The sequence below is a fragment of the Amphiura filiformis genome, chromosome 10 (genome assembly GCF_039555335.1).
Source record: "Amphiura filiformis chromosome 10, Afil_fr2py, whole genome shotgun sequence".
Lineage (NCBI taxonomy): Eukaryota > Metazoa > Echinodermata > Ophiuroidea > Amphilepidida > Amphiuridae > Amphiura > Amphiura filiformis.
The window spans coordinates 36,002,390-36,027,807 of record NC_092637.1 but is presented as its reverse complement, the minus strand read 5'-3'; the positions used below and the strand labels follow the sequence as shown (position 1 = coordinate 36,027,807).

General features: G+C 38.5%; 1 protein-coding gene across 1 annotated transcript in view; it reads right to left on the bottom strand.

The window, feature by feature from the left end:
• Positions 1–3,128: 3,128 nt before the first annotated feature.
• The window catches only part of LOC140162799 (cathepsin B-like), a 35,672-nt gene continuing 13,382 nt past the window's right edge, over positions 3,129–25,418 (bottom strand). Inside the window, exons 4-7 of the mRNA XM_072186103.1 lie at positions 24,520–24,635; positions 19,479–19,708; positions 18,282–18,398; positions 3,129–4,736 (exon numbers count right to left, since the gene is read on the bottom strand). Coding sequence (XP_072042204.1) covers positions 4,528–4,736; positions 18,282–18,398; positions 19,479–19,708; positions 24,520–24,635 — 672 coding nt within the window. The 3' untranslated portion in view covers positions 3,129–4,527. The remainder of the gene's footprint in view (positions 4,737–18,281; positions 18,399–19,478; positions 19,709–24,519; positions 24,636–25,418) is intronic.

Here is a 25,418-nt window from a genome sequence, read left to right as displayed (position 1 = left end):
GAAAGCACCTGACACTGTGACATACCAATGTCATGAGTAACAATTTATTTCAGTATGCGTGTACAACTGTACACAAGTTATGCTAAACCCTAATCCCGTAGCGGAAATGATCTGGGATTTTGTACTACAGGCTTCCAGCCCTTATACTGAATTTATACTGAATCTTTATCAAGATTTGTTGCCAAAGAGATTAAACTTTATATGGCAAGGTTGAGACACATGTACAAATTGCAAGGCCGAATGTTGTATATTTTCTCTTACCCCACTTGCTGTAACACATGTACAGATCTAAGAGGAAAAAAAGGAAATCAACCTGCCGACCCACTCCTTTCTACCCCATGTCTGGGCAAACAAATAACTTTTTTTTGGCCTAACCACCATGAACATTTTTTGCAAATTGAGCTATTCCAGTTGAAATCCATACACCCCTGTGGAAGACATGACCTTAATCAAGGGGTGTAGATTTCAAATAGAGTTACCCATTCAGGTAAACCCATTTGAAATTCTCACTCCCTGTGTGGAAGATTAATGCTCTGCAATGCTAGCCATGCACTTCAATGGAAAAAGTTTTGAAATATTTTCTCAAAATATCAAGAACTATCTTAAGAACTACCGAATTCAATACTAGGCTTGTTTGTACTCATTTTAATGCAATTTTCATGCTCATTCCAAATATGGTCATGAAAATTTACATTTCTGAAATTTTTGAATTTTTTATATTTTTTTTTAACTTGTCGTCTGCAGTCGACACCCGCGTGAAGAGAGTTAAGGTGTATAGATTTCAACTGGATTACTATCCAGTATCCAATGCACTTCAAGCAAACAATCAATTGGTTAATAAAGCACACAATATACAATTAAATTATAATTGATACAAAAATCATCTTTATTTATTTAATTTGCATATAAAAACAAAATATACAAATGGAAGTACTTTATGTTATTTTCTTACAATAGAACTATAAATTTCTTTCAATATTTTACAACCATTGATGGTTTAAAAATCTAATTAAAAACAGTGATTACACAGAGAGATGGGACTCTACCATATTTGTGTGTCACTTATTGCGGACAAAATAGAGTACCGTATTTGTTCCATTTACCGCCAAGACCACTTAACAAAGTCATTTAGGTGGGCGCTTATTTTTTTACATTGTTTAAGCCGACAATACGTAAAAAGGCACAAAATACTCATTGATCATCATCAGTGTATCATAGGTTTTAGACCATTATTTAGATTTGCATGGGCATTTAATAAACTAACATCACAGTTCGCTTGTTGTGAAGTTACTGGGTGGGCGCTAATAGGGGCATGGGCAATTAATGGAATGAATATGGTATCTGTAGATTATTTTACCATGGGCTATTCCAGTTGAATTTAATACACCCCCTGTGGAAGACATGACCTTAATCCTCCACACAGGGAGTGAATTTCAAAAAGGGGTTACCTCAATGGATGACTCCATTTGAAATCTACACCCCCTGTGTGGGAAATTAAAAGTCATGTCCTCCACAGGGGGTGTATGGATTTCAACCAGAATAGCCCAATATCACACCTGAGCATTGGGCTATTCCAGTTGAAATACATACACCACCCTATGGAAGACATGATTTTAATCCTCCACACAGGGAGTGTGAATTTCAAAAGGGGTTCCCTCAATGAATGACTCCATTTTAAATCTACACCCCCTGTGTGGGAAATTAAAGTCATGTCCTCCACAGGGGGTGTATGGATTTCAACCAGAATAGCCCAACATCACACCTGGCAAACTTTGATATAAAGCATAGTGCCTGTTTGCATTATGCATGTAATGCACTGGGCCAATAATGCACACTAGTGCATCGTATGCAAATAGTTGTAAGGAGTCATACCAGTAGAAAATCCATACACCCCCTATGGAAGACATGACCTAAATCTCCCACACAGGGGGTGTAGATTTCAAATGGAATCATCCAATTCAGGTAACCCCATTTGAAATTCACACTCCCCATGTGGAAGAATAAGGTCATGTTTTCCATCTAGGGTGGTGTATTTCAATAGAATAGCCCAATGCTCAAGCTTTACAACACCAATAGCTGGGTTCCAAATAAATGCATGAGACACTCTATTTTAGTCCCCCATGCATGACAAACCAATATGGGGTTATTCCGAGGCAGACTCATGTAGCATTTTGAAATCTTAATTGTCATCATTTCTTTCTTTTTAAGTCTTAAATTGTAGATAGATATATAAAAACAAAATGAAATTATTTCTTTACTTTAGAATTTCTCCATGGTCATAATTTGTCATAACTATTGTAAATAATATTGTGATCTGAGTACTATTTTTGTTTTGTCATCTGCAGTACTGAGTGCTAATCAAAGATACCAGAAATCACAAGGATTGATACTGTTGTATAGCATTACATGCCACTGCCTTAACAGAATTGATCGCAACTTAAATTCTCTCCTGTGGTACTGAGCTGACCAGATCACCATGATATTATTATACACTATGGACCACAATAGTCTAATCCCAATGGCATAGTTCAATAACCTCAATTAAACAATATAGTGCAAAATTTGACCTCAAGTTGCAAAGTATGAGTTTTTGTACCCAAATTTTCAAAGGTCATTCAATGAATGTGCAAATTGTATTGGGATTAAAGAATTGTGCCCTGATAGATGAACATGTTGTGGATCCTAGTGATACTAAAGGCAGATGAGTCAATGAGTTAGATACGATTATCTTGAGTTGTGTTTAGTTCCCAGGAAGTGAGTTAGATAAGATTATCTTGAGTTGTGTTTAGTTCCCAGGAAGTGAGTTAGATAAGATGATCTTGAGTTGTGTTTAGTTCCCAGGAAGTGAGTTTTCCCTGAGGCAATTTGTGGTTAAATGTTGGCAGTTCACTACTACCATTGATTTGGTTGAAAATGGAGGCGAGAAATGATAAATTAAGGCAGTGGAACCTAATGCTTTACTTACAGGGACTTACAGCATGATCATATGATAAGTTCTTGCATCGGAAGCTCACCGACTCAAATGTGATTCATACTTTGATCTACACATTCAGAGACAATAAAAAAGTGTGGCCTTATAATTACTTGTTTGTTTTTTGTTTTGTTTTATATAAATCAGAATAATTAACAAATGCAGTGTACACCCATACCAAAAGTTATACATAAGTTTTAAATTTCAGAAGAAAATATATGTTGGATATGATTAAATACTGTGAAGTGCAGAATTAAGAATATATTTATTTTAAGTACCATACCGCCAGTATTCAACATTCTTAGTCAGTGGGCGTGGTTCAACTTTTAAACCTTAATTTTAATTGGTTCCTGGGTGTCGTCTATGAGACAGTGACCACATTTTCTCCATGCTTTTTAGAAAATGGCACACTGGTTTATAGAAGGGTGCTTTCTCAAAATGTCAGAATGCTGGTTTGGGTGCTTTCTCAAAATGTCAGAATGGTAGTTTGGGTGCTTTTTCAAAATGGCAGAATGCTAGTTTGGGTGCTATTTCAAAATGGCAGAATGCTAGTTTGGGTGCTTTTTCAAAATGGCAGAATGCTAGTTTGGGTGCTATTTCAAAATGGCAGAATGCTAGTTTGGGTGCTTTTTCAAAATGGCAGAATGCTAGTTTGGGTGCTTTCTCAAAATGGCAGAATGCTAGTTTGGGTGCTTTCTCAAAATGGCAGAAAACTGGTTTGGGTGTTTTCTCAAAATGGCAAAAAATTGGTTTGGGTGCTTTTTCAAAATGGCAGAATGCTAGTTTGGGTGCTTTCTCAAAATGGCAGAATGCTGGTTTGGGTGCTTTCTCAAAATGTCAGAATGGTAGTTTGGGTGCTTTTTCAAAATGGCAGAATGCTAGTTTGGGTGCTATTTCAAAATGGCAGAATGCTGGTTTGGGTGCTTTTTCAAAATGGCAGAATGCTAGTTTGGGTGCTTTCTCAAAATGGCAGAATGCTAGTTTGGGTGCTTTCTCAAAATGGCAGAATGCTAGTTTGGGTGATTTCTCAAAATGGCAGAAAACTGGTTTATATAGAAAGGTGTTTTCTTAAAATGGCAGAAAGCTGGTTTATAGAAGGTTGCATTCTTAAAATGGCAGAAAGAATTTGCCGCGGTTCACATTTTTAATTGCTTTTTCTATAATTTTAGAAAATTACTGGGTTTCAGAATCCAATTTGAACATCTCCTGACCAAATCAAGACACCACCCTCCCAGGAATTACAGAAATGTTTGATGTCTTTTGAAGACATTCTAATATGTGATCTGCTACCACAAAACAAGCTGAAGTTGAATGGGGCAAAATGGGCCATTCACAAAGGACATACTACTGGCTTATATAGGTGCACAACAAACAAAGAACATCAGCTCAGCTCAGCAGTCAGGATGTTTCAAAACTACCAACTTGCGACTTTACTCTCATTTGTGGTAGCAGGTCACATATAAGGTAAACGTGACTAACTTAAATATAAACTTTATGTTTCACACATATAATAATCCCACTTTACTGTAAGGCAACTTCAGACTACCAATTACATTTTAGGCTTTAGGAGGCATTCCAGCTACGATCTGCGATTCAATTCCGCATTCGTCCTTGCCTCTGAGGATCTTGAAGAAGCCCTTGTTACCCCAGTCTGGGTTCCAGGAGTTGGCAACAAGCCAGTATGGTGTACCATCTTCAGTACCCCAGCCAAGGATCCTGATGGCATGACCTCCAAGGGCTTCGCCTGATGTATGCTGGTACACACCTGTGGACAGAAAGTAGAAGTGGAATCACATAGTCTATTTCACAGAATTAGATATCGGAGCCAGAGATAGAATACTAGTTTGCATCTGATGTCATCTGTCAATCAAACACAGTTGTTGTTATGATTTAGCTTGTCTTATGATTAAACACATAATGGTACATTTTTAGAGAACCCTACCCCACTAATGCCCTGTAAGGCAACCCGAAAATCCAAAATACTCAGGACCAACTCAGACTGAAAGCGGATTGGATTTTATAAGTCAGACGGATCGGGGAATATATATATATATATATATATATATATAATTAAATTCAGGTGAGTTGAAACCATCCAAAAGAAAAGTACTCAACCCGTTAGGGGAGCATAAACATAAAGAATTTGGATTTGGTTGACACTACATAGTTTTACAGAGCTGTTTCGTAAGGGCCAATAGGCCCTCACTCATCAGAAACTTAATGCAGAATGAGGCCAGTGTTGCCAAAACTTTTCAGCGCCAAGGCGCGGCGCATTGACTCGCCAGGCCGCGGTAAAGGACTCTCAAGTAGCCCAATTTTTTAAGCTTCCAAAAAAGCGCCCAATACTGAATATTTGGGCGGATTATTACGCAATTAGAACGCAAATCACCCAATTGGGCGGAAAAGCACTTGCCTTTGAAACTTCCGGTACTTACTAGGAAGTTACTGATCGATCAATAAATGGTCACAAAACCCATTGTAATTGCCATTTGGAGCTTTAGAGACTCAAAACCTTTATAAATTGGCTAAATTGAAAGAAAAATACATCAAATTACTGCGCTGCCTGACACTGTCAAAAGTAGCCCAACTTTAGGCAAGTAGCGGCATGCTTTTTTGAGTAGCGGCAAGTGATCGCCAAGTAGCCCAATTGTGCGCCTAAGGCGCGGCGTTGGCATCACTGAATGAGGCATAAACTAAAATATCCACAACACCTAGCTTCAAGAATAATCATGCACAAAAGGATTACATAATGTTACATAAAATCAATAGACAACATGTCATAATTTCAAGTGCGTAAAACCATAGAAGTCAATATGCCATAATTTCAAGTGCGCAATACCATAAAATTCAATACAGATTGTCTGAATAGACATCATAAAAAACTTGATCACAAAGGAATATAAGTGAGGAATCCACTTCAATATGTCAAGTGGACAGGATCACAGGATCAACAACTCTCAGTGAGTATGTATGGTCACTGAAAGATTCCAACATCCCATTCGCAATCAAGTGGAAGATCATGAGCAGAGCAAAATCTTACTCGACTTCCAGTAAACGTTGCAATTTGTGTATTGAAGAAAAGTACTTCATAATCTACAAACCTGAACTATCTACTTTAAACAAAAGGAATGAACTCGTTAGCACCTGCCGTCATCGCAAAAAACATTTGCTCTGTAATTATAATTAATTAATTGCCTGACTCTGAAACCAATATATTCTGAAAGACACTAATCATTTGATTGATGATTGTTTGCAATTTGTGTATAAGCCTTTATAGTCAATATCATTTCTGTGTATGATCAAGTGTCATAATGTTCATTATCTTATTATGATGTCTACCTGGTTCCACAATTGTTATCATTTTGAGTAATCAAGTGTATTGTGTTCCTCTTAGCAATGATGTCAGAATCACCAAGTTTTAGTTTAGTTTAGTTTATTTGGTTCGCTCCTTCAGGAGCCGGGTCATTGCTGAGAAGCTTGACCCCTGGATTGCTAAAGACTATTCATAGAACAGTGACTAAGTTAACTAAAACTAAAATCCAAAACAAATTAGCGCTGTTGGCGCGGTCTGAAAAACTTGAAGTTTTTAAGTTCCTGGTATTCGCGAAGAGTTTGGGTGGACAAAATGTTAATTGCTAGAAGCTGTTTATCGATAACATGCTGATCAGGTTTTAAGTGCTCAAGGAGTTGTTCGCGAAGCGCCGCTGTTCGTGGGCATTCGGTGAGATCATGAACACATTGACATGTGATATCCTGGTCGCAGTATGCGCAAGTGAAATTATTTTCTATAACTATCCTAGCAGTTTTTGCTTTAACCCTCAACGAGTTGATTGCGATCTGCGTTCGTCTTGGTTGCCTGTTTAGGGCGCTGCGGCGCCTGGTGTGTTCGGAAGCGAAAGCCTCCAATTAACAGACCCGGACTGCGATTGCTGGATATGGTCTTGCCACCTGTGGTGTGCAGTGTTATGGAAAGAAGTGCGTGCTTGACGGCGGCTAATTGGAATAGTGATATCTGGTTGTTCTTTAGTCGTTCCTGTTTTCGCTGCGGCATCCGCTTCCTCGTTGCCTGGTATACCGATGTGGCTGGGGATCCAATTAATGATGAAGTTTTTGTTGCTTTGCCGAATAGCTGTTTGAATATCTTTGTTAAGCAGAATATTGTCGCGGTGGGGCTTTCATGAGATTGTCAATTGCACCTTGACTGTCGGTGTGAATGGCGACTCTTGTTTCTGGCTGGCTGTTGGCGTCTCGGACTGCCTCACGAATGGCTGCTAATTCTGTTTGCACGGTGGAACAACCATCGGATGCTCTAAAAGATTTTTTCGCATGAGGGGCTACAAACGCAAATCCACACGATCCGTCTTCGTTCACTGAGCCATCGGTATAGTACACTAGTGGTGGTGAACTGAAAGCTTGTTCGGCATCGGTGATACTTTTTATCGCGCGCCGCCGCTACAATTTCTGGAGGAGCTGATGTTTTGCTGTCATAAGGACGATGGACGCGCAAGTCCGCGGTAGGAGACGACCATGGATTAGGGACTTGAACAATTTCTGGCGCTGGAACTTGGTCGCTATTGCTGTGAAGATGATAGGCATCAGATGCTTTTAGTAGCCAAGTCCTGTCGGTAAATACTTCTCTGGACTTCTCTATGCTTTTTGAAATTACGCTGTGAATAGCATGATCAGGTTTTCGAAGAACTTTATCAACGAAAATGGCCTGGCGCGCTTCATGACGAAATTGGAGTGGCAGAATTTCAGCTTCAAGTTGGCAGGCTGAGGTACCGGACCATCGTGGGACGCCTAGGATTGTACGAATTGCTTGGTTCTGGAGTTTTTCGAGATGGCTATAAGTTGTCTTGGGGGCGAAGGCCACCGCTACACAGCCGTAGTCCAAAATAGGGCGAACAGTGGCTTGATATACTTTACGAAGAACTTTTGAGTTAGCACCACCGGTGATGCCGCTGATAGCTCGCATAGCATTTAGACGACAGCGAACTCTTTTTGTCGTGTACTTAATGTGACTAGAGAAGTTAAGATTTCTGTCGATTATGACACCTAGATATTTGAACTCGGAGACCCACTCGATGGGATCATTGCGCAATTTGAGATGGGAATCTGGAAAACCCGTCTGGAAATACATGGCTTTTGTTTTTGCCGTTGAGAATTTAAGCCCAAGGGTGTCTGTGACACTTTGAAGCGAATCAAGTGTTTTCTGACAGTTGCGAACTGAGTTCTTAGTAGAAACGATAACCAAGTCGTCAGCGTAAGCGAACATATGCGTCATTGGCGGGAAAGTTGTGGTTCTAAGGATATCATCGATAAGAAAATTGAATAGAGTTGGGCTGAGCGGGCTGCCCTGTGGGGTCCCGTTGTGAAATGTTTGGTAGCCTGAAAAGGCTCCTTGGAATTTGACTCTGGCTTGTCGATTAGTGAGAAAGTCTCTGCACCAGCCAAGAAGTTTCCCGCCTAGACCCGCGTTGATCATGGCCTGAATGATAGAATCTTTATTTGCTAATTCGAACGCTTTTTCAAGATCAAGAAAGACAGCAGTTACTTTACGGCTAGTTTTAGCATTCTTTGCACTCGAGATGTGGCTTATAAGAGATGCGATGGCGTCTTCAGTGCCCACGCCTTTACGAAAACCAAGAAGGTTAGGGTGGAACGGCCTAGCAGAGCTATTAATGCGCTGGAGAACCATTGACTCCATAATCTTGCTGATGCATGATAATAAGGAAATTGGCCTAAAAGCGTCTTGCGCAGGTTTTGGGATCGCCGCGAGGTTGGCCTTTTTCCAGGTTTCAGGGAGTGTCATTTCATTCCACGAGTGGTTGATCACTTGTAGAATGAAAGACTTCAGGGATTTCGTTGCGTGCCTGACCATGGAGAAGGTCACTTGATCTTCTCCAGGGCTTGTATCTTGCCTATGCGCTGACGCATTATTGAGCTCGTGCATGGTGAATGGAATGTCGGCTGGGTGATCTTTGCTAATTGCCTCGTCGGCCTGTTTATTCCTAGAAGCGCGGAGGGTCTGAAGTTTTTGGAGTACATCTGCAGCAATGTTATGTGAGCTTGACCGATCGGCAAACGTTTTACACAGTTCGTCAGCTTTGGTAGCAGGGTCTGGGTGACGTGGCGTAGACAGCGTTTTACAGCCATTAACCATTTTAACGCGCTGCCAGAGATCTCTGGCATTTGTTTGATCATTTAATTTTTCTGTCCAGTTGACCCACGATTGGGTTTTTGCCTCTTTGCATGTTTCGCGGTGAATTTTGAGCGCTGCTGTCAACTCGGCTTTTGAATTTTCCGTAGGATTTGTTCTATGTCTTTTTAAACGGTAGTTGACTTCATTTTTGGTGACCTTCATAGCATCATTCCTAAACCAATCGTTTGGGTGTCTCGAGCCAGGCGAGCTTTTTGGGATTGAATCGCTAGCCGCTGCGTTAAATACATTTGTAATATAATTTGATTTTGCCTCCAGGGATTCGATTGTCGCCGGGCGCGGGATGTGTTGACATATATTCCTCAATCGCTACCTGAAAACTAGACCAATCGGCTTTGCGGAGTTGCCACCGTGAGTCGAAGGACTCGGGGGGTGGAAGTGGTGTATTACGGATTGTTATCTGGACTGCGTAGTGGTCGCTAGCCAAAAAAGGGTGAATTGACCACTCACTCTTCGCCGCGATGCTATTTGATGCAATTGTGACGTCAATACCTGTGCCGCTTATATGAGTAGGTTCGCCAGTGTTCAGAACAGTGTGACTTGATGAAGATTCAATTTGATCAAGGAGAGCTTCGCCTGCGCGGTCTTGGGTCGGACCCCAGACCAGATGGTGAGCGTTAAGGTCGCCGCAAAATATGGACGGTTCTTGGTTGGCAATGGCTTGTCGTAGATCAATATTACCGTCTAAACAATAAATGTTATGAACAACGAAAGTGGAGGACTTGAGGTGGACGCGCGTGCTGACGTGCTCGGTGGAAGTGCCAAAATTATATTCTGAGCTAACGTCTTCGTTCGGAAAATCTCTACGTATTGCTGTCCATATGCCATGACAATTATCAGATTTTGGACGCTGGTGGATATCGAAATTAGTAAGATTGAATTTTGAGCGCGCAGGGTTATCTTCTCTAGGTTCCAGACGAGTATCTTGAAGGCAAATGATGTCGAAAGATCCTTTGGAGACTGCTTCTTCGATTGCTGGTTTCTTGTTCCTGGCTGACTGGCAGTTGAAGTGAAGTAGCTTGATGTCCCTTACGCTTGATGGCTGAGTTGGTCGATGAGATTGATGGTCTTGGTGAGGCTGTCGAGTAGTAGGCAGGTTGCTTGGCTGACGTAACGGCCGTTGAAGTTCCTTAGGAGTGCCCTGAATGAAGGTACAATCATTCTGAAGACCTCGTTGTCGCGTCTCTGCTTTATCCTTTGTTGTTCCTTGTCCACGGGTGGTAGCTTGTAGTCCATTGGGTCCTTGTCCTTCTTTTCCTTGTCGGGTTGACTTGCTGGTGCGGTTGTCGATGAAGGATGATTCTGTGTCTGGAGTGCTTGTAGCCATGCTGGTTGGGTGGGGGCTGGTTTCTTTGCTGCTTGTTCTTGTTTCTTTGGTGATCTGGCTGGTTGCTTGGCTGGTCGTTGTTCCTTGGTTGTCTTGATGGTTTCCATTGTCTTTCGTGGTTGTTCCGTCAGTTTCGGTGCTGGAGTCGCCTTTGGTTTCATAGCTTGTACTTGTCGTCGACGAACTGGGCAGGATGCAGATGCTGCTACGTGATTCCCTTCGCAGTTGGCGCATTTCCGTTGTACGTTCTCTCCTTTGGTCCTCTTTTCTAGGCAAATCCTGGTATCGTGGTTGTCTCCGCAAATTCCACATTTCTCCTGTCTGGCCGTGCATTCCCTGGCGATATGTCCGTAATTCTGGCAACGGTAGCATCTGGTTGGGTCTGGTGTCCATGGGCGTACTTGGATGGTTCCTAGGAATCGTGTCCGTATGAAGCTCGGTAGATCTCGGCTGTTCCATGTAACACGTACCGATAGTGTGCTGTAGTTCCGTCTCGTTTCTTTGTCGTATCTCATTAATCTTCTTGCCGTGCTTGCCTCCGGTATGATGTCCATTATGTCCTGTTCCGAGATGTGTGGTGGAATCCTGAAGAGCACGGCTTGCCTGGTTTCTGGGAGTCGGTGGAGCTGGATGGGTTTTGAGTCTGGTGCTGTCATATCCTCTAGCTTGGCTGCTGCAGTGGCGTCCTGTGGTTTCAGTAGTCGTTTTCCTGATGTAGTCCTGGTTGTTTTGACTTTGAGGTTCTTGAAGTACTTCTCGAATATAACTAGCGCTAATGATTCTGCGTTGACTTGCTTGTTGAGTACTATTCCATACGTTGGCCATTTTGTAGGTCCTCTCTCCTGTGGTGGCGCAGTGGTCCTTCGGCGTTTTGCTGGGGTGCTGATCCTGATAATCGATGAAGCCTCGTTGCTGATGTTGCTGGTGTTCATACTGTTGTGTAGCTCCTTGGCGCGTGGGCTGCGGCGTCCTTTCTTCGAGTATGTTGCTGTAATCCATTCTTCCTCGTCGTGTACCCTCTTGGTCATGGCGGAAAAGCGCTGAGTGATTTGAAAAGCGTGGACGATTTGATATGCGTGGCGTTGTTTAAAAGCGCTGAATGACTTGAAATACGTTTACTGGGAAAGTGTGGATAATTAGATATGCGTGGCGTTGTTTAAAAAGCGCGGTATGACTTGAAATACGTTTGCGCGATTAAGCTGGTGGCTCTGAAAAGAGCTGTTCAAAAAAGCTGGTGGCTCTGAAAAGAGCCGTTCAAATTTACTTACAATGTGAACTGCATATACTGTAACAGAAGTATACGGCTTACCAGGAGTGTTTTGGCCTCTTATGGACCGTACTGTATATACTGCAAAGTAACTAGAATCGGTGTAAAAACTGACCAAACTGTTTAGAAAATTGATTATTATTTCCTCAGCTCGTTAACCGGTCAAGCCAGTACAACGAGTTTGCTGAAATAATAGTTAGTGAATTTGTAATTACTATTCCCCCAGTCCGTTAACCGGTCAAGCCAGTACAACGAGTATGCTGGAATAATAATTAGTAGATTTGTTATTATTATTTCCCCAGTCCGTTAACCGGTCAAGCCAGTACAACGAGTTTGCTGAAATAATAGTTAGTAAAATCTAGGTTGCTAAAAAAGAAAGAACAGTCTGGGTTGCTAATACACCTGATGCTGATCACTGTTTACTGAACAATGCAGCTGACTGACTGCTGACTGAAAATGCAGCTGACTGATCACCAAGCAATTTGCATTGACTTTTATATGATCCTGTCCACTTGACATATTGAAGTGGATTCCTCACTTATATTCCTTTGTGATCAAGTTTTTTATGATGTCTATTCAGACAATCTGTATTGAATTATATGGTATTGCGCACTTGAAATTTAGTGAGGGAGAGAGAGCTCTGGGAAGGTTGTCTGCTGGAATTAATTCCTCAATCGACAATTTTTGTACTGGTAGACGTGGCTTCAATTTTTCTATCACATATCCAAAATCGACCAAAATCCACCCTGGGCAAAAATATCTACAGGCATTTGAAAATCACTATATTTTACAGTAAAAATACACAAATCACGTAACGTTTCCGACTGTTAAGCGCAATTACATAAACATGGTTACGCGGCGTCCACGCTTACTGTTTTGTATTTGCATCGCGCGCAACAAGTGAGCGTGTTGGCGTTGCATACTGCGTAAACCAGAGCGTCGCGATCGCGTCACACGACACAAAGTCAGTGTCTAATTGATCGACACCTTGTGTAAGTTTTACCTGTCATACCTGAATTAAAATGTCCCCATTTGTTGAATGGATATAAAAAAATACATATTTAAGTACCAGTATTGGTCCGAGTATAGTCCCACCCGCTTTTTATGTGAAAATTTTTCACAATTGGGGGGTGGGATTATACTCGAATTTAAAAAAAAAAAATTTCAAGATATTTTGTATTTTTAATGGGAAAATTGATAATTTGTATTCATGTCATACTCTATTAATGATTTCAAAATGCATTGAATTTGAATGCATTTTGAAATCATTAATAGAGTATGACATGAAAACAAAGTATCAATTTTCATATTAAAAATACAAAATATCTTGATTTTTTTTTGATTTTTTTTAGGTCAACCCTGAATGATCCTAGCATCTAGGTCTAGGTCCAGGGACACTCCAAAACCGGAAAAAAATAAACTTTAAAAAAAAAAAAAAAAAAAAAAAAAAATTTTTTTTTTTTTTTACAATTCTGAAATTTTTCGAAAAATGGGGGGTGGGATTATACTCGAACATGGGACTATACTCGGACCATTACGGTAATACATTTAATGTATAAAATACATTGATGTCAATTCACCAATTAATTGTAATTAAGCCTAGTCATTAAACCTAGACCTATACGTCATTATAGTATAGGCGTACTAAACGTCTAATCAATTTAGACCTTATATAGGTCTATAAATAAGCCCATAGGCCTTAACACTTACAGCCTAAATAAATACAAACTTATCAGAACGATCGACAAGAATGTAGGCCTATATTGTTTTCTGTGGAAAAAGTATAGGACTTTGTTATGAAAAAGATATTAAAGTATAGGCCTACATGGTATAGGCCAGACTAGATCGGTATATCAGACATTACAAGAAGCCTACAAGTTAGGCCCTACAACGGAAATTAATAGTTATTTAAACCTAAGTATCTCTGTGGATTGGCTTTCTCTCATTTCCCCTCTTTTTCCATGCACCTTTATTCCGTTTTTTAACCAGTTGGTTCGATAACCATTTAGTTAATTCCTATAAGTCTAAAACCATTTGGTCTAATAACCTTTTGGTCTCACAATTGGTCTAATAACCCATTTGATCTATAAACCATTTGGTCCGACAAGCATTTAGTCAGCTAACAGATTGGCCATATTTGTTTTCTTGTAGTCTTTAGTTGTAGGGTAAGTTTTCTGTAAAGTGCAATGATCATTTCTTTGAAATTGCGCTATATAAATGCCGTCGGTATGTATGTATGTATGTATGTACTAACTGGGTGGTCTATAAGCCTATTTATATGCAATTATTTTGCTAATGCAATAGATTTATCGTGTTTTTATTTTCCTAATGTCCCGCCTAATGTAGGCCTATAATATAACTGACGTCCTATTAGTAATAGGACTATAGGCCTACGTCATTATATACCTGCATGCACAGTATGCTTATGATTTCACACCACCAAATAGTATTATACGGTCGTGCGCCCTGAATGCATTTCTCAGAATTAAGCATTAAAATGAGCAGAAATTTGCATAACTTTGGCTAAATTTGGATTGGTCATGATTAGTAATATCAAATCCTGCAAGTGTAGGCCTACCACAGATGGGAGAGATCGAGTATTTTTTTAATGATTTTAATGATTTTTTGGGGGTAAATTAGGACAATTCCCGGACATCATAGACTTCGAGGGCCAGTCGTAAAAAATAATGACGGTCAACATATACTTTAATCCAGTCAGAGGGATCAGGCTAGGGCTAATTTCAACCATCATAGCTGTCGCTAAGAACTGAGTTGCTCTTGAAGCTTCATGAAGAAAAAATGACGTTTTTTGAGGTAATTTAGTACATATCTCTATGGGGATTTATTTGGTGGTGTGATATTGGGCTGTGTATAAGAACATTGGTGTATAGGCGACACGCTTTGTTTACATCTCTGTGATAGAAAATTGTCATTTACAATAATATTTAACCAGATTAAGTGCTTTTCTTCTGTTTTGGGTAAGTTTTCTGTTAAATGTAGGCCTACAATGGGGGGGGGGTGCTAGATATGACGACTTTAGACTGAAGTGTTGACTTTAAGCTTACAGGAAATATTCTTACACTGAGCTGAGCTTGATAATGCTAAAGTACATGTAGACAGCTAATCTAGAAAATTCAACTTGCACATGACTGACATTCAAGGCCTATAAACTGAAAAATCAGGGTTTTGTCGAGTAGGCTTGACAGCGTATGACTGAGTTATGTTAGGTCTGTGTAGTTGCAGAAATCTGTCTGATTTCAATTTTGTTTTTGTTCAGGTGTGTGACAATCATGGCATCAGGGATAAAGTGATAGAAAATATCCCTTTAAGCATTTGTGACTATTTACCAGCAAGATTAACAAAGAAAACCCTGAACAAAAAAGCCTTTAAAAAGAGATACTGGTGTCCATGAGTAAGTTTAATTATGGTGCTGCCTACTTGAAAATAGATCTGGATATATTAACATTTGTTTCAACTTTTACATGTGCCCTGTGACTCAATTGAAAACATCTAAAAGATTGAGATACAAAGAATTAGGCCCTGCCTAATTATGATATCTGAATGTTGCTATCTTCAGTAGATAGCATGTGGTTAGCAATGCACATGCTGTATTAATTTGAGTCAGCATCATACTTAAACTTGAATTATTTAAATTTTAATGGTCAAGATATGTTGAGATAGGCCGAAGATGATGTAAAATAATCCTTTTGAAAAATATTTGCTCCCTTCAGATTTCACACCACCAAATAGTATTATACGGTCGTGGGCCCTGAATGCATTTCTCAGAAATACACCTGTGATATCGCATTTATTTGATAATTATTAGGCCTATACCATAATCCATGACTATAAGCCTAAATGATGATCTGTTGATTAAAATAATTGTTGGCAATATTATCCGATATCAGTTTAATGATACCCAGCAAACACAAAACGTTTTCGACATCATTCGCAAAAAGTTATAAAAGGTTGTCAGAAAACGTTTAAATGTCGGGTTATATAAAGGGTATATTAAGAGTATTAAACGTTTTCATAACCTTAAAAAACATTTTTTGATAATCTACTGCTCAGCAAACAAAAATGTTTTACAGAAAGCGTTTAAATGTCGGGTTATATAAAGGGTATAAAAACGTTTTAATAACATTCAAAAACATTCTTGAAAGCTTGATACAAAACATTCTAAACAGAATGTTATTTTGGGGTTCAAAAAAATATTTTGTGAAAAATAATTGCCCAAAATATTTTCAATAACGTTTTAAAAACGTTTTCATGACCTTTATATAACCCGACATTTAAATGTTATTAAAAGGTTTTGAAAAAATCATTTTAAGAACATTTCTGTGTTTGCTGGGTTCAAATATTTTAACATAATGTTATTTAAGTATTGACACAATATTTGGCAAAAAATATTTGCAAAAATAGTTTACAATAACATTTTTTGACAACATTTAAAAATATTGTTGTAGTGTGTTTTCATACAAAACGTTTTAAAACGTGATCATGATATATAACCCGACATTTTAATGTTATTAAAACGTTTTTACCTAAACCAAAAGCCAAAATATAACTTATTTAAAATGTTTTTAAAACGTTTTTGTGTTTGCTGGGTACTTATGGTAATTAATGTTATTTTGTTCGGGAAGAAATGTAGGCAAGAGTTATTAAACGTGAACGTAGCCTATTGGGTCATTATATTGATTTGATTGAAATGTTATCGCTCCATGAAATTGAGTCACTGACAATGATGGCGGATTATCATTAAAACAACCTTGCTCAAATATTATTTTATTTCTAAGCGAAAGTTGACGGAACTTAGTTTAACCTATAGCTTTAATACATTTATTTGTAGATTTGTATAGGATTGAAGTAAAACACGTTTAGATTTTTATGATTGATAAATCCAGTTTCTACTCTATTAGACTTTCACCATCTTGACACCGTGATTCACGAGGGAAAAGGTCAATCGGGACACGTACTACACGCTACCCTGGACCCTGTGCCTGGACATAGGTATAGGCCTACGATCCACTTAAAAGAACCAAATATCATGGAAGGTTCTGTGATCACATATAGGCCTAGCCAAATTAGATGGGCCCTACCCCCGGGGGCCTACCTCTCAGAACAAATAACTAGGCCCTAAGCCCTTGTCTTTTTCCAGACATATCATTTTGTATACGTTAGATTATTCATAAGAAATAAAAAAGCAGCTCTTCCTCTTTTTGTTTTTAAAAACCGGACTAGAGCCGAGGGCGAGAGACATGGTTTTTTCCTAATAGACCTAGTGGGGTATCGAGCGTAGGTGCATAACATAATTATTATTAGACTAATACTAAATACGACACCTTGAAACAGCGTGCCTTGAAATATCTTGTAAGCTAAAAATATGCTGAAGATCCAAATTAACAACCGCATTTCATTGGTAAAACAAACGTAAACAGTCCGCCGTCAATAAATGGCAAAATATATTATGCAATCAATGCTGCAGCTGTGTCAGCGGAAGGATAATTAGGCCTATAATAAAATGTGATTCAGCGCGGAAAACGGTGTATGCACGCAGTATACGCAATTTGACGCTCATGTATCAGCGCGTAATGCCGTCGCGATAGCCGATGCGACCACGCTCATAAAAGTATTTTTATTTATCTCTTGAATTAAACGTGCTCAAAGTTAAAATAAGTGCAATTTTCAAAGGTTTGTAAATTTTTTTGCCCAAAGTAGTTTTTAGTCGATTTTTGTTATACAATATTACAATATATTCTACACCCATTGGTACAAAAAAATCGTCGACTGAGGAATTAATTCTACCTAAACTGCTTTCACTCCCTGACTAATTATGGCATATTGACTTCTATGGTTTTACGCACTTGAAATTATGATTTTATGTAACATTATGTAATCCTTTTGTGCATGATTATTCTTGAAGCTAGGTGTTGTGTATATTTTAGTTTATGTCTCATTCTGCATTAAGTTTCTGATGAGTGAGGGCCTATTGGCCCTTACGAAACAGCTCTGTAAAACTATGTAGTGTCAACCAAATCCAAATTCTTTATATATATATATATACAGATAAGTTGGGCTGCATTGGGGTGATTTATTACCAAGTTTTAACGAGCTAGTGTTCTTTCAGGTCAGGATCAGCAAAAAAATATATTAAATCTCAATATAATATCAAATAAACAATAAAAAGTACAGATCGATGCTTCCATCAGCCATGTGAACTGAGTAAGAACACTATGATTGTTGTATATATCAACACAACATATGATGTTCACTAACTTTATTCACTTCAGGTGAGTACAAGTGCATGTGGTATCATGGCATGAATTGGTCACCATTCTAGCTTTAAATTAACATTAATGATAGGATTAGATCTGGAAATCAAATAGGCCCGGAGCGGGCAGAATCAGTCCAAATTGTTCATGGCGGGTCAGACCGGTTTGGTATTATTCAGGCAACGCCAGGACCAGGGCATTATTACTCCTTGGTGTTTTCTTACCCGATTTGTAGGTTGGGAAGTCGGCGTAGACGGTGAATGCAGCCTCCACTGGTCCATTTGTCATGATCTCAGTCTGAATCTGATCTACATCAGAGCGGACTGAGTACGCAGATGCCCCTGTTGATCAAGAGGTCAAAGGTCATTACAAAACAGTGATTTACAGATTGAGAAATATATAACCATTGGGACTCGGCGACAAAAAAGTTAGTCCACAATTTTACTTTTTATATCAGAAGAGGGAGGTCCTCCGGCATATGAAGTATTGTACAATGATTTCATAACACTGTACGTACATTACTTACATACACATCAGGTCAACCAACCTCAGTCATGATTGACAGAGACACACATACACACAGGCGGCACTGGAACTAAATAGCGATTTTCTTTGTTTTATCTCATCTGTTTGCTTCACGATTAAACTGGGACATATCTGACAGTGAAAACTAACATTATGTGGGTAAAAAATAAAAATCTAAATCTCTTTTTATATAACAATATTGCTTTAATAGCCCTTAAGGGATCTAAAATGAGCGTTTATTGCGTTTGACAGTATTTTTTGTGGGACATGAGAGCACCTCAGACCTATCGAATTGCATTCTGAATACGAAGCATGTCTTTCTGATATCAAATAATTTTAGTTTTTTGAAAATCACAATATAATACAAATTTTATGACAAATTATAAAAATTTGATATTTTTCAAATTTTGATATATAACAGTCCTCGAAGTAAATTATATAAATCTAATGACATATTCTTAAAGTGTATGTAGCAGGGAGGAAAAGCCGACGGTCAATTGAAAATTTTGACCTTTCCCATATGGATTTTTTTCCCAAAAAGACCTAATTTTTTTTGGTGTTTTGGGAAAAAATCCATATCTTCAATAATGAAAAGGTCAAAATTTTCAATTGATCGTCGGCTTTTCATCCCACCTACATACACTTTAAGTATAAATCATCAGATTTATAAAGTTTACTTCAAGTACTGTTAAATATCAAAAATATCAATTTTTAATGATTTGCCATAAAATGTGAATTAAATTGCGAATTTCAAAAATCAAAATTATTTGATATCAGAATGACATTCTTCATATTCAGAATGCAATTCGATATGTCTGATGTGCTCTAATGTCCCACAATAAATACTGTCCAAACGTTCATACCCCAGCCCTTAATAGGCTTTTAAAAAATCTTACCCTTGTGTTTGTCATCTTCATATGAGCCCTTATAACTAGCTTCACATGTCTTCTTGCACTTAGGTGTTGGTAGGGTTTCACCACATGGCTTCAGTTTGCCAACAACATGGTGATCACAAGCTGGGATCTCATAGGGCTGACATCCTTCATTGCTGTTGTATTGTCCTCCAGTGACAATGCCTTCACTTTTCCAGAAATCCCATGCAGCCATTGGGTAGCCCCCTTCACATCTTATGAGTAAAAAGAAACAAAAACAAAATTGGCCAATGTTGTACTACGCCTCTTGCAGCAAAAGCCCGAAAAGGTTGACCCAATTTTTTTCCATCCAGGATGGTGCTCCAGAATTAGTTTTCAATAATTTTCCGCACTTTTTCATTAATAATTCTTCTTGTCGCCAATTCTACCCTGCCCTTTTTTCTTTAATAATTCTTCTTGCCGCCCCTTCCATCTTCCGCCGCCCCTGCTTTTTTGCCGCCCCTGCTTTTTTGCCGCCCCTGCTTTTTTGCCGCCCCCTGCTTTTACCCCGGGGGCTCACACCCTCAAAGCCACCCCAAAATATGTGCGTGCTATGATACCCAGCCAAGATGATCCCAATGTATTGCCTTTACAGGTTATACAAATACAAAAGTGTTTTATCAAATTCAAAGCCTCAAAAATATCAAAGTTTATTTGATCAGCCAGGACCGACCCAGAGAACATAACTATCTTACCTTCTCATATTACAGTGGCAACTAGTTAACACGATAAGGAGTGTTCAGAAATACTTTGGTGGGGGGGCTGGAATTTGACCCCCCTCATATAAGTTTCAAAACTATTTTGCCCCCCCCCCCCCCATTATAATGTGCCATTCTACATTAATGATACTAAAATTTGTATTCATGCAATGAAATTGTCCCGGGAAATTGTACCCATGTCATTGATATAAAATATGTGGAATTGTGGAAATGTTTTATCATTTTGTAAAGTAGCTCATAAGTATGTTTATGCAACCCAGTATTAATAGCATTTATGATTGGAATCAGTGGCGACGGAAGCATTACAATTTACAATTTAGGTGAGGTCGGGGGACGAGTATATTTTGTTCTGGTTTTACTAGGACTTTTTGTTGCGGCGAAGTGTGCAAAAATCTTAAGACTATTTTAGCCCAAAATACAGGGGCGCAGCCAGTTTTCTGGGGGGGGGGGCAAAATAAAATTTTGGGGGCACAGACGAACATTGTAGTTGCATTAAATACATATACCAGTTTTGTTTTTAGAGAGACTGTCTTTTGGCTTAAAAGAAAGGCGTTACTTGGACGATGTGTGAAAAGGGCTCCATTGTGACAATGTACGCGCGAAGTGCGCAAAATTGTCGTAATTTACATGATCGGGGTGAAATTTTGTGGAAAAGGGACTCCTTGCCCCTTTTCCTTTCCTTTGCCCTCCAGATTTTGTCTTTCATTTTTTTTTTGTTTTGCACTTTTTTCTTTCATTTTTCGTCAAGGACACTCTGCCCCCCTTGCCCCCCTGGCTATGCTACTGCCTCAAGTTATAGACAAGACAATTTTTAACACTTTATAGTTATATATCTCTGACTATTGAATGATTTATCAAAATACATAAAGCACCCTATCAAATGTTCTGGTTCAGAGTCTTAGCTAGAAATTGAGGGTTGCCCGTCATTTGAATAAAATTGCCTGTCCTAATTTGACCTTTAAAACATTTATCAGACGTCTAAAGCCCATTGGGGTTCAAAGAATTAAAATATGTGCTGACATGGCTTTGTTCTACAAATTGGGTTTACTAAAAAGGTCAATTAGCTTCTCAAAACATACAATTTATAATATAGCATATCTGTCAAAGGCATTAATTTTGCCCGTCCCTAAAATGACAGCCAGACGGGTGGCTAGCTAAGGGGCCGTCCATAATTTTCGCCATTTTCACTTACGTACAAAGCGTATGTAACTTCTTACCCCCCTCCCTCCCTCGAGTTACGTACAAATAAAATGGCGAAAGATTTCCACGAGTAGGCCTACTACTAATAGCAAAATTGAGATGTCGGGTTGAGGTGGGGGGTTAGAGTTTAGGTTAAAGGTTCGATTAGGTTTGGGGTTAAGGTTATATTAGTGTTCCAGGAGGGCAGTTGGTTTTGCTTAATGTTTTTACAGATACGTAAGTTGAGAAATGTTGAAAAAACTTTTTTTAAACCATATTTTCATGAAAGAGAAAGCCATCAATAAATTAAAGTACAGCTTAAAATGCAGCCGGAATCTAAACTAAATGACTAATGCACTCCAAAATCTGCTGAACATCCTATACTCTCTTTTCCATTGATTTTCCATTGAGAATCCCCGGGGTCACATCGAACTGACAGGGGGACATCCCTTTGGTATGTTTGGTGTATGTTCTTGCCATTAAACTATGGGGTTTATGTCTTTTGTCGCAACAGTGACAATCCACACTAGAGCCTTTGCTGCGATTGATCCTAGCGCAGATAGAAAATACTTTGTTAAGTATTTTGGTATGAAATAAATTAAGTATAATGTAAAATAGGACCACTACTGTGCATATTAGACTCAAAATTAAAGAGAAATCATTGTTTGCATGGCATGTTATAGAAACTGTTAAAACGAATTGAACCATTTTAGGTCAATTGGTTATAACTTATGAATAAAAAATATATTGGAAAATACCATAATTTTTCACTTTCATTTTTTTATTGCTCAAACAAATCGCCATTTTTCTTACGTACACATGCCCAGAATTTTTACCCCCTCCCTCCCTCTTACGTACGCTTTGTACGTAAGTGAAAATGGCGAAAATTATGGACGGCCCCTAAGACCCTGTTCTGGTTTAAGTGGAACATTTGCGCGCACAGCGCGCGAAATTTTTACCCCCCCCCCCCCCACGGGCTATTTTTTTTAAACCCCCTGTTCATACACCCAAAACTTTTTAACCCCCTATTCAGAACTCCTAAAATTTTATGACCCCCCTACATATTTTCCAGCCCCCCCACCAGAGTATTTCTGAACACTCCCTAAGATGAAGTGTTTTTAAAGTCCCAAGCTTATTATTCTACATTGTAATACAACCTGATAACACAAACTAGATCATGAGGCCCAGACAACTTTGTGTTAATGAGTGACTGTATTAAAAGTTCTGTATGATTCTGTTTCATCTGGGTATGATAAATTTGTTATTGTGCTTGATTTAGGGTCGGATACGGATTATCACGGAACCTGTACATTTCTCTCCCTTTACTGGCACATGAAATATCTTTTTGTTTTACGCCAAAAACCTTTATTCTCATTCTTAAATCGATCAGTCCTGTTTTTGCTATGCGCCTCCGATTTGTTCAAATAATGAGTACGCGTATCACATCGATGCGCACATGTAGCTGTACCACATTATATTGTGTCATATCACAGCTAGAGCTAAGATCCAATAAGATTGCAGGAACTTTCTCAAGTGTTTACGAATGATATTTAACTTTGTGATATTTCAATATTTCACACTCAATAAGTTAAGGGGGTACTACACCCCTGCCCAATTTTGTGCCTATTTTTGCATTTTTCTCAAAAATTATAGAGCATTGGTGACAAGAAAGATATTTATATTATAGGGGCAAGGACTACAACTGCTACACTGGAAATTTTATTTCTGCACAGACAACAGTTGTGGAGTTACAGTCAAAAATGAGGGAAAACCAATATTTGATCATTAAATCAATAACTACTTGCCTTGAGTTGTTGAATTTTCAGTGCAGTAGTTGTAGTCCTTGCCCCTATAATATACAGGGTGTCCCAGAAAAAATTACCGAGTGAATAAAATTGAACGTAAGTCGAGAAATAGACATCAGAATCAAAAATTCAAAATGTATAGCATAGCCTATTTTGTTGTGCATCACATACAAAAATTTTATTGGATTCTGTTGACTGGTTCCGAAGAAATGAACGATTGCATAATGCGTGCATCTTTGCAGTTCATTCCAAGTTTAATCAACAGGCCCGTTTTTCATTCTCGCTCACTGCTTCCTAAAGTTTGTGTATCTCATTAAATTTAGTCCACATTATCTATTAAAATCCGACGGTGTTATGTCATTCATGCTTTCACTGAAGATGAATAACATTTTGTCCGAAAAAACATTGATTTCTGCAATTGGTAGCTCTCCAAATTTAATTCTTTAGGTTGTGCGAATATACTTTACAAAGAACATTTGAGCAAAGAACATGAAGAATGACAATGATCAAGTGTTTACAGCTTTACGTGTGATTTTTGATACCACATAACATTAATGTTGAAGTTTTAAAAGATTTAAACTTTGCATTACAATTTCTTGGAAATATTCGAAAACATTAATGTGTGTGAGAATTTTAAGCCAGCTGGAATTCTTTATGTAGTAATTCTTTATGCAACATTTATATCAACATTAACGAAAAAAGATATTTACAAATACCGAGCATCATGTTACATGAAGCTTTTATTTTGAATATCGGGTAGGTTTTCAAATTTGAACAAAACCTAATTAAATGTTTTGCAAGAAACAGGTTGTTTAAAAATAACGAAAATGATTTCATAGAACAAAATATGAAGCTCATTGACAGTTTAACCACTAGCGCGCATTGTGACGTGTTGAATGATCTTTCAGGCAAACTTGGAATGAAGTGAATTGACGCATGCGTTATGTAATCGCTCATTTCTTCACGATCAGTCAACCGATTCCAGTAAAATTGGCGTATAAAATGCAGCATAAGATGGGCTTCACGTTGATGTTTAGATTTTTGGATTCTGATGTCTAATTTGCGACTTACGTCCAAATTCATTTGCCCGGTAATTTTTTCTGGGACACCCTGTACATATCTTACTTGTCACCAATGCGCTATAATTTTTGAGAAAAATGCAAAAATAAGCAAAAAATTGGCTAGGGGTGTAGTACCCCCTTAATAAAAGAGTGACCTCCAGACTTCGTCAGGCATCTGACCCTCTGGACTGATCATGTAATAAAGACAGTTCGTATTGCACACCTTCTTTTGCTACTCGTTCATAATAATCTCGATACTCACCCATTCCCACAAGATGTACAGCAAGATGTCAGATCTTCAGCAGAGATGTGTGGGTTCAGAGTTCCATTGGAATGGATGCAATAACGATCAGTCATTGCCTCTACTGCACCAAAGGCCTAACAAATATGGAACAGAAATTAGGAGAGCATAATTAGTACAGTTCAATTAAAACAACAGTTGCAATACTTACTATTTAATTTGCAGAGTTTATAACTATTAGTTAAAGATAATCCAGGCATGCAGCATAGTGTTGCAACATGTATGCAACATTATCAAGAGGTGCATGGATTTCAATGGCGTGCTATTCAGATTTATCTTGGTGCAACTTGAAATAAGCTTTGGACGTGTATGTGCTTTATGTGTGCGATTTGATACTGAGACCAGCATGCCTGTACTTAGGATTTTTTCAGATGGAATTTGTAAATGCAGACCTTTTCAAAGAGAAATCTTCATTCTGGCCACAAGCAGTACCAATTCTGTATACTTCCTTTGTGCAATCGAGTATACTGCATGTAGTGACCTCTTTTGACATAAGATGACTTGCAGTGAATTTTAAGAAATGCTATTGCTTAAGGGTAGATGAGGTATTGTTGGTCGAAGCAACCTAAAAATCGATTTTCATTATCTAGATCAATATATTATTGAAAAATAACACCGTGATGTTTTGCAAATGTTCATTCTACAAATCATATACTTCGCAAACTTGCTTTTAAATTTATTGTTGTTAAATGAGTTATGTACGTTTTACAAAAGTGTTGTTGTTTCAGCCCTCTTTACAACGTAACTCAAGAACCGCATCACCTATAAAAGTATATCTGTAATATTTTTATTCTTCTACACGCTCGCTATGAATTGAGCAATGCATGCAGTTTTTGCCAAAGCTCACTACCATTCGTAAG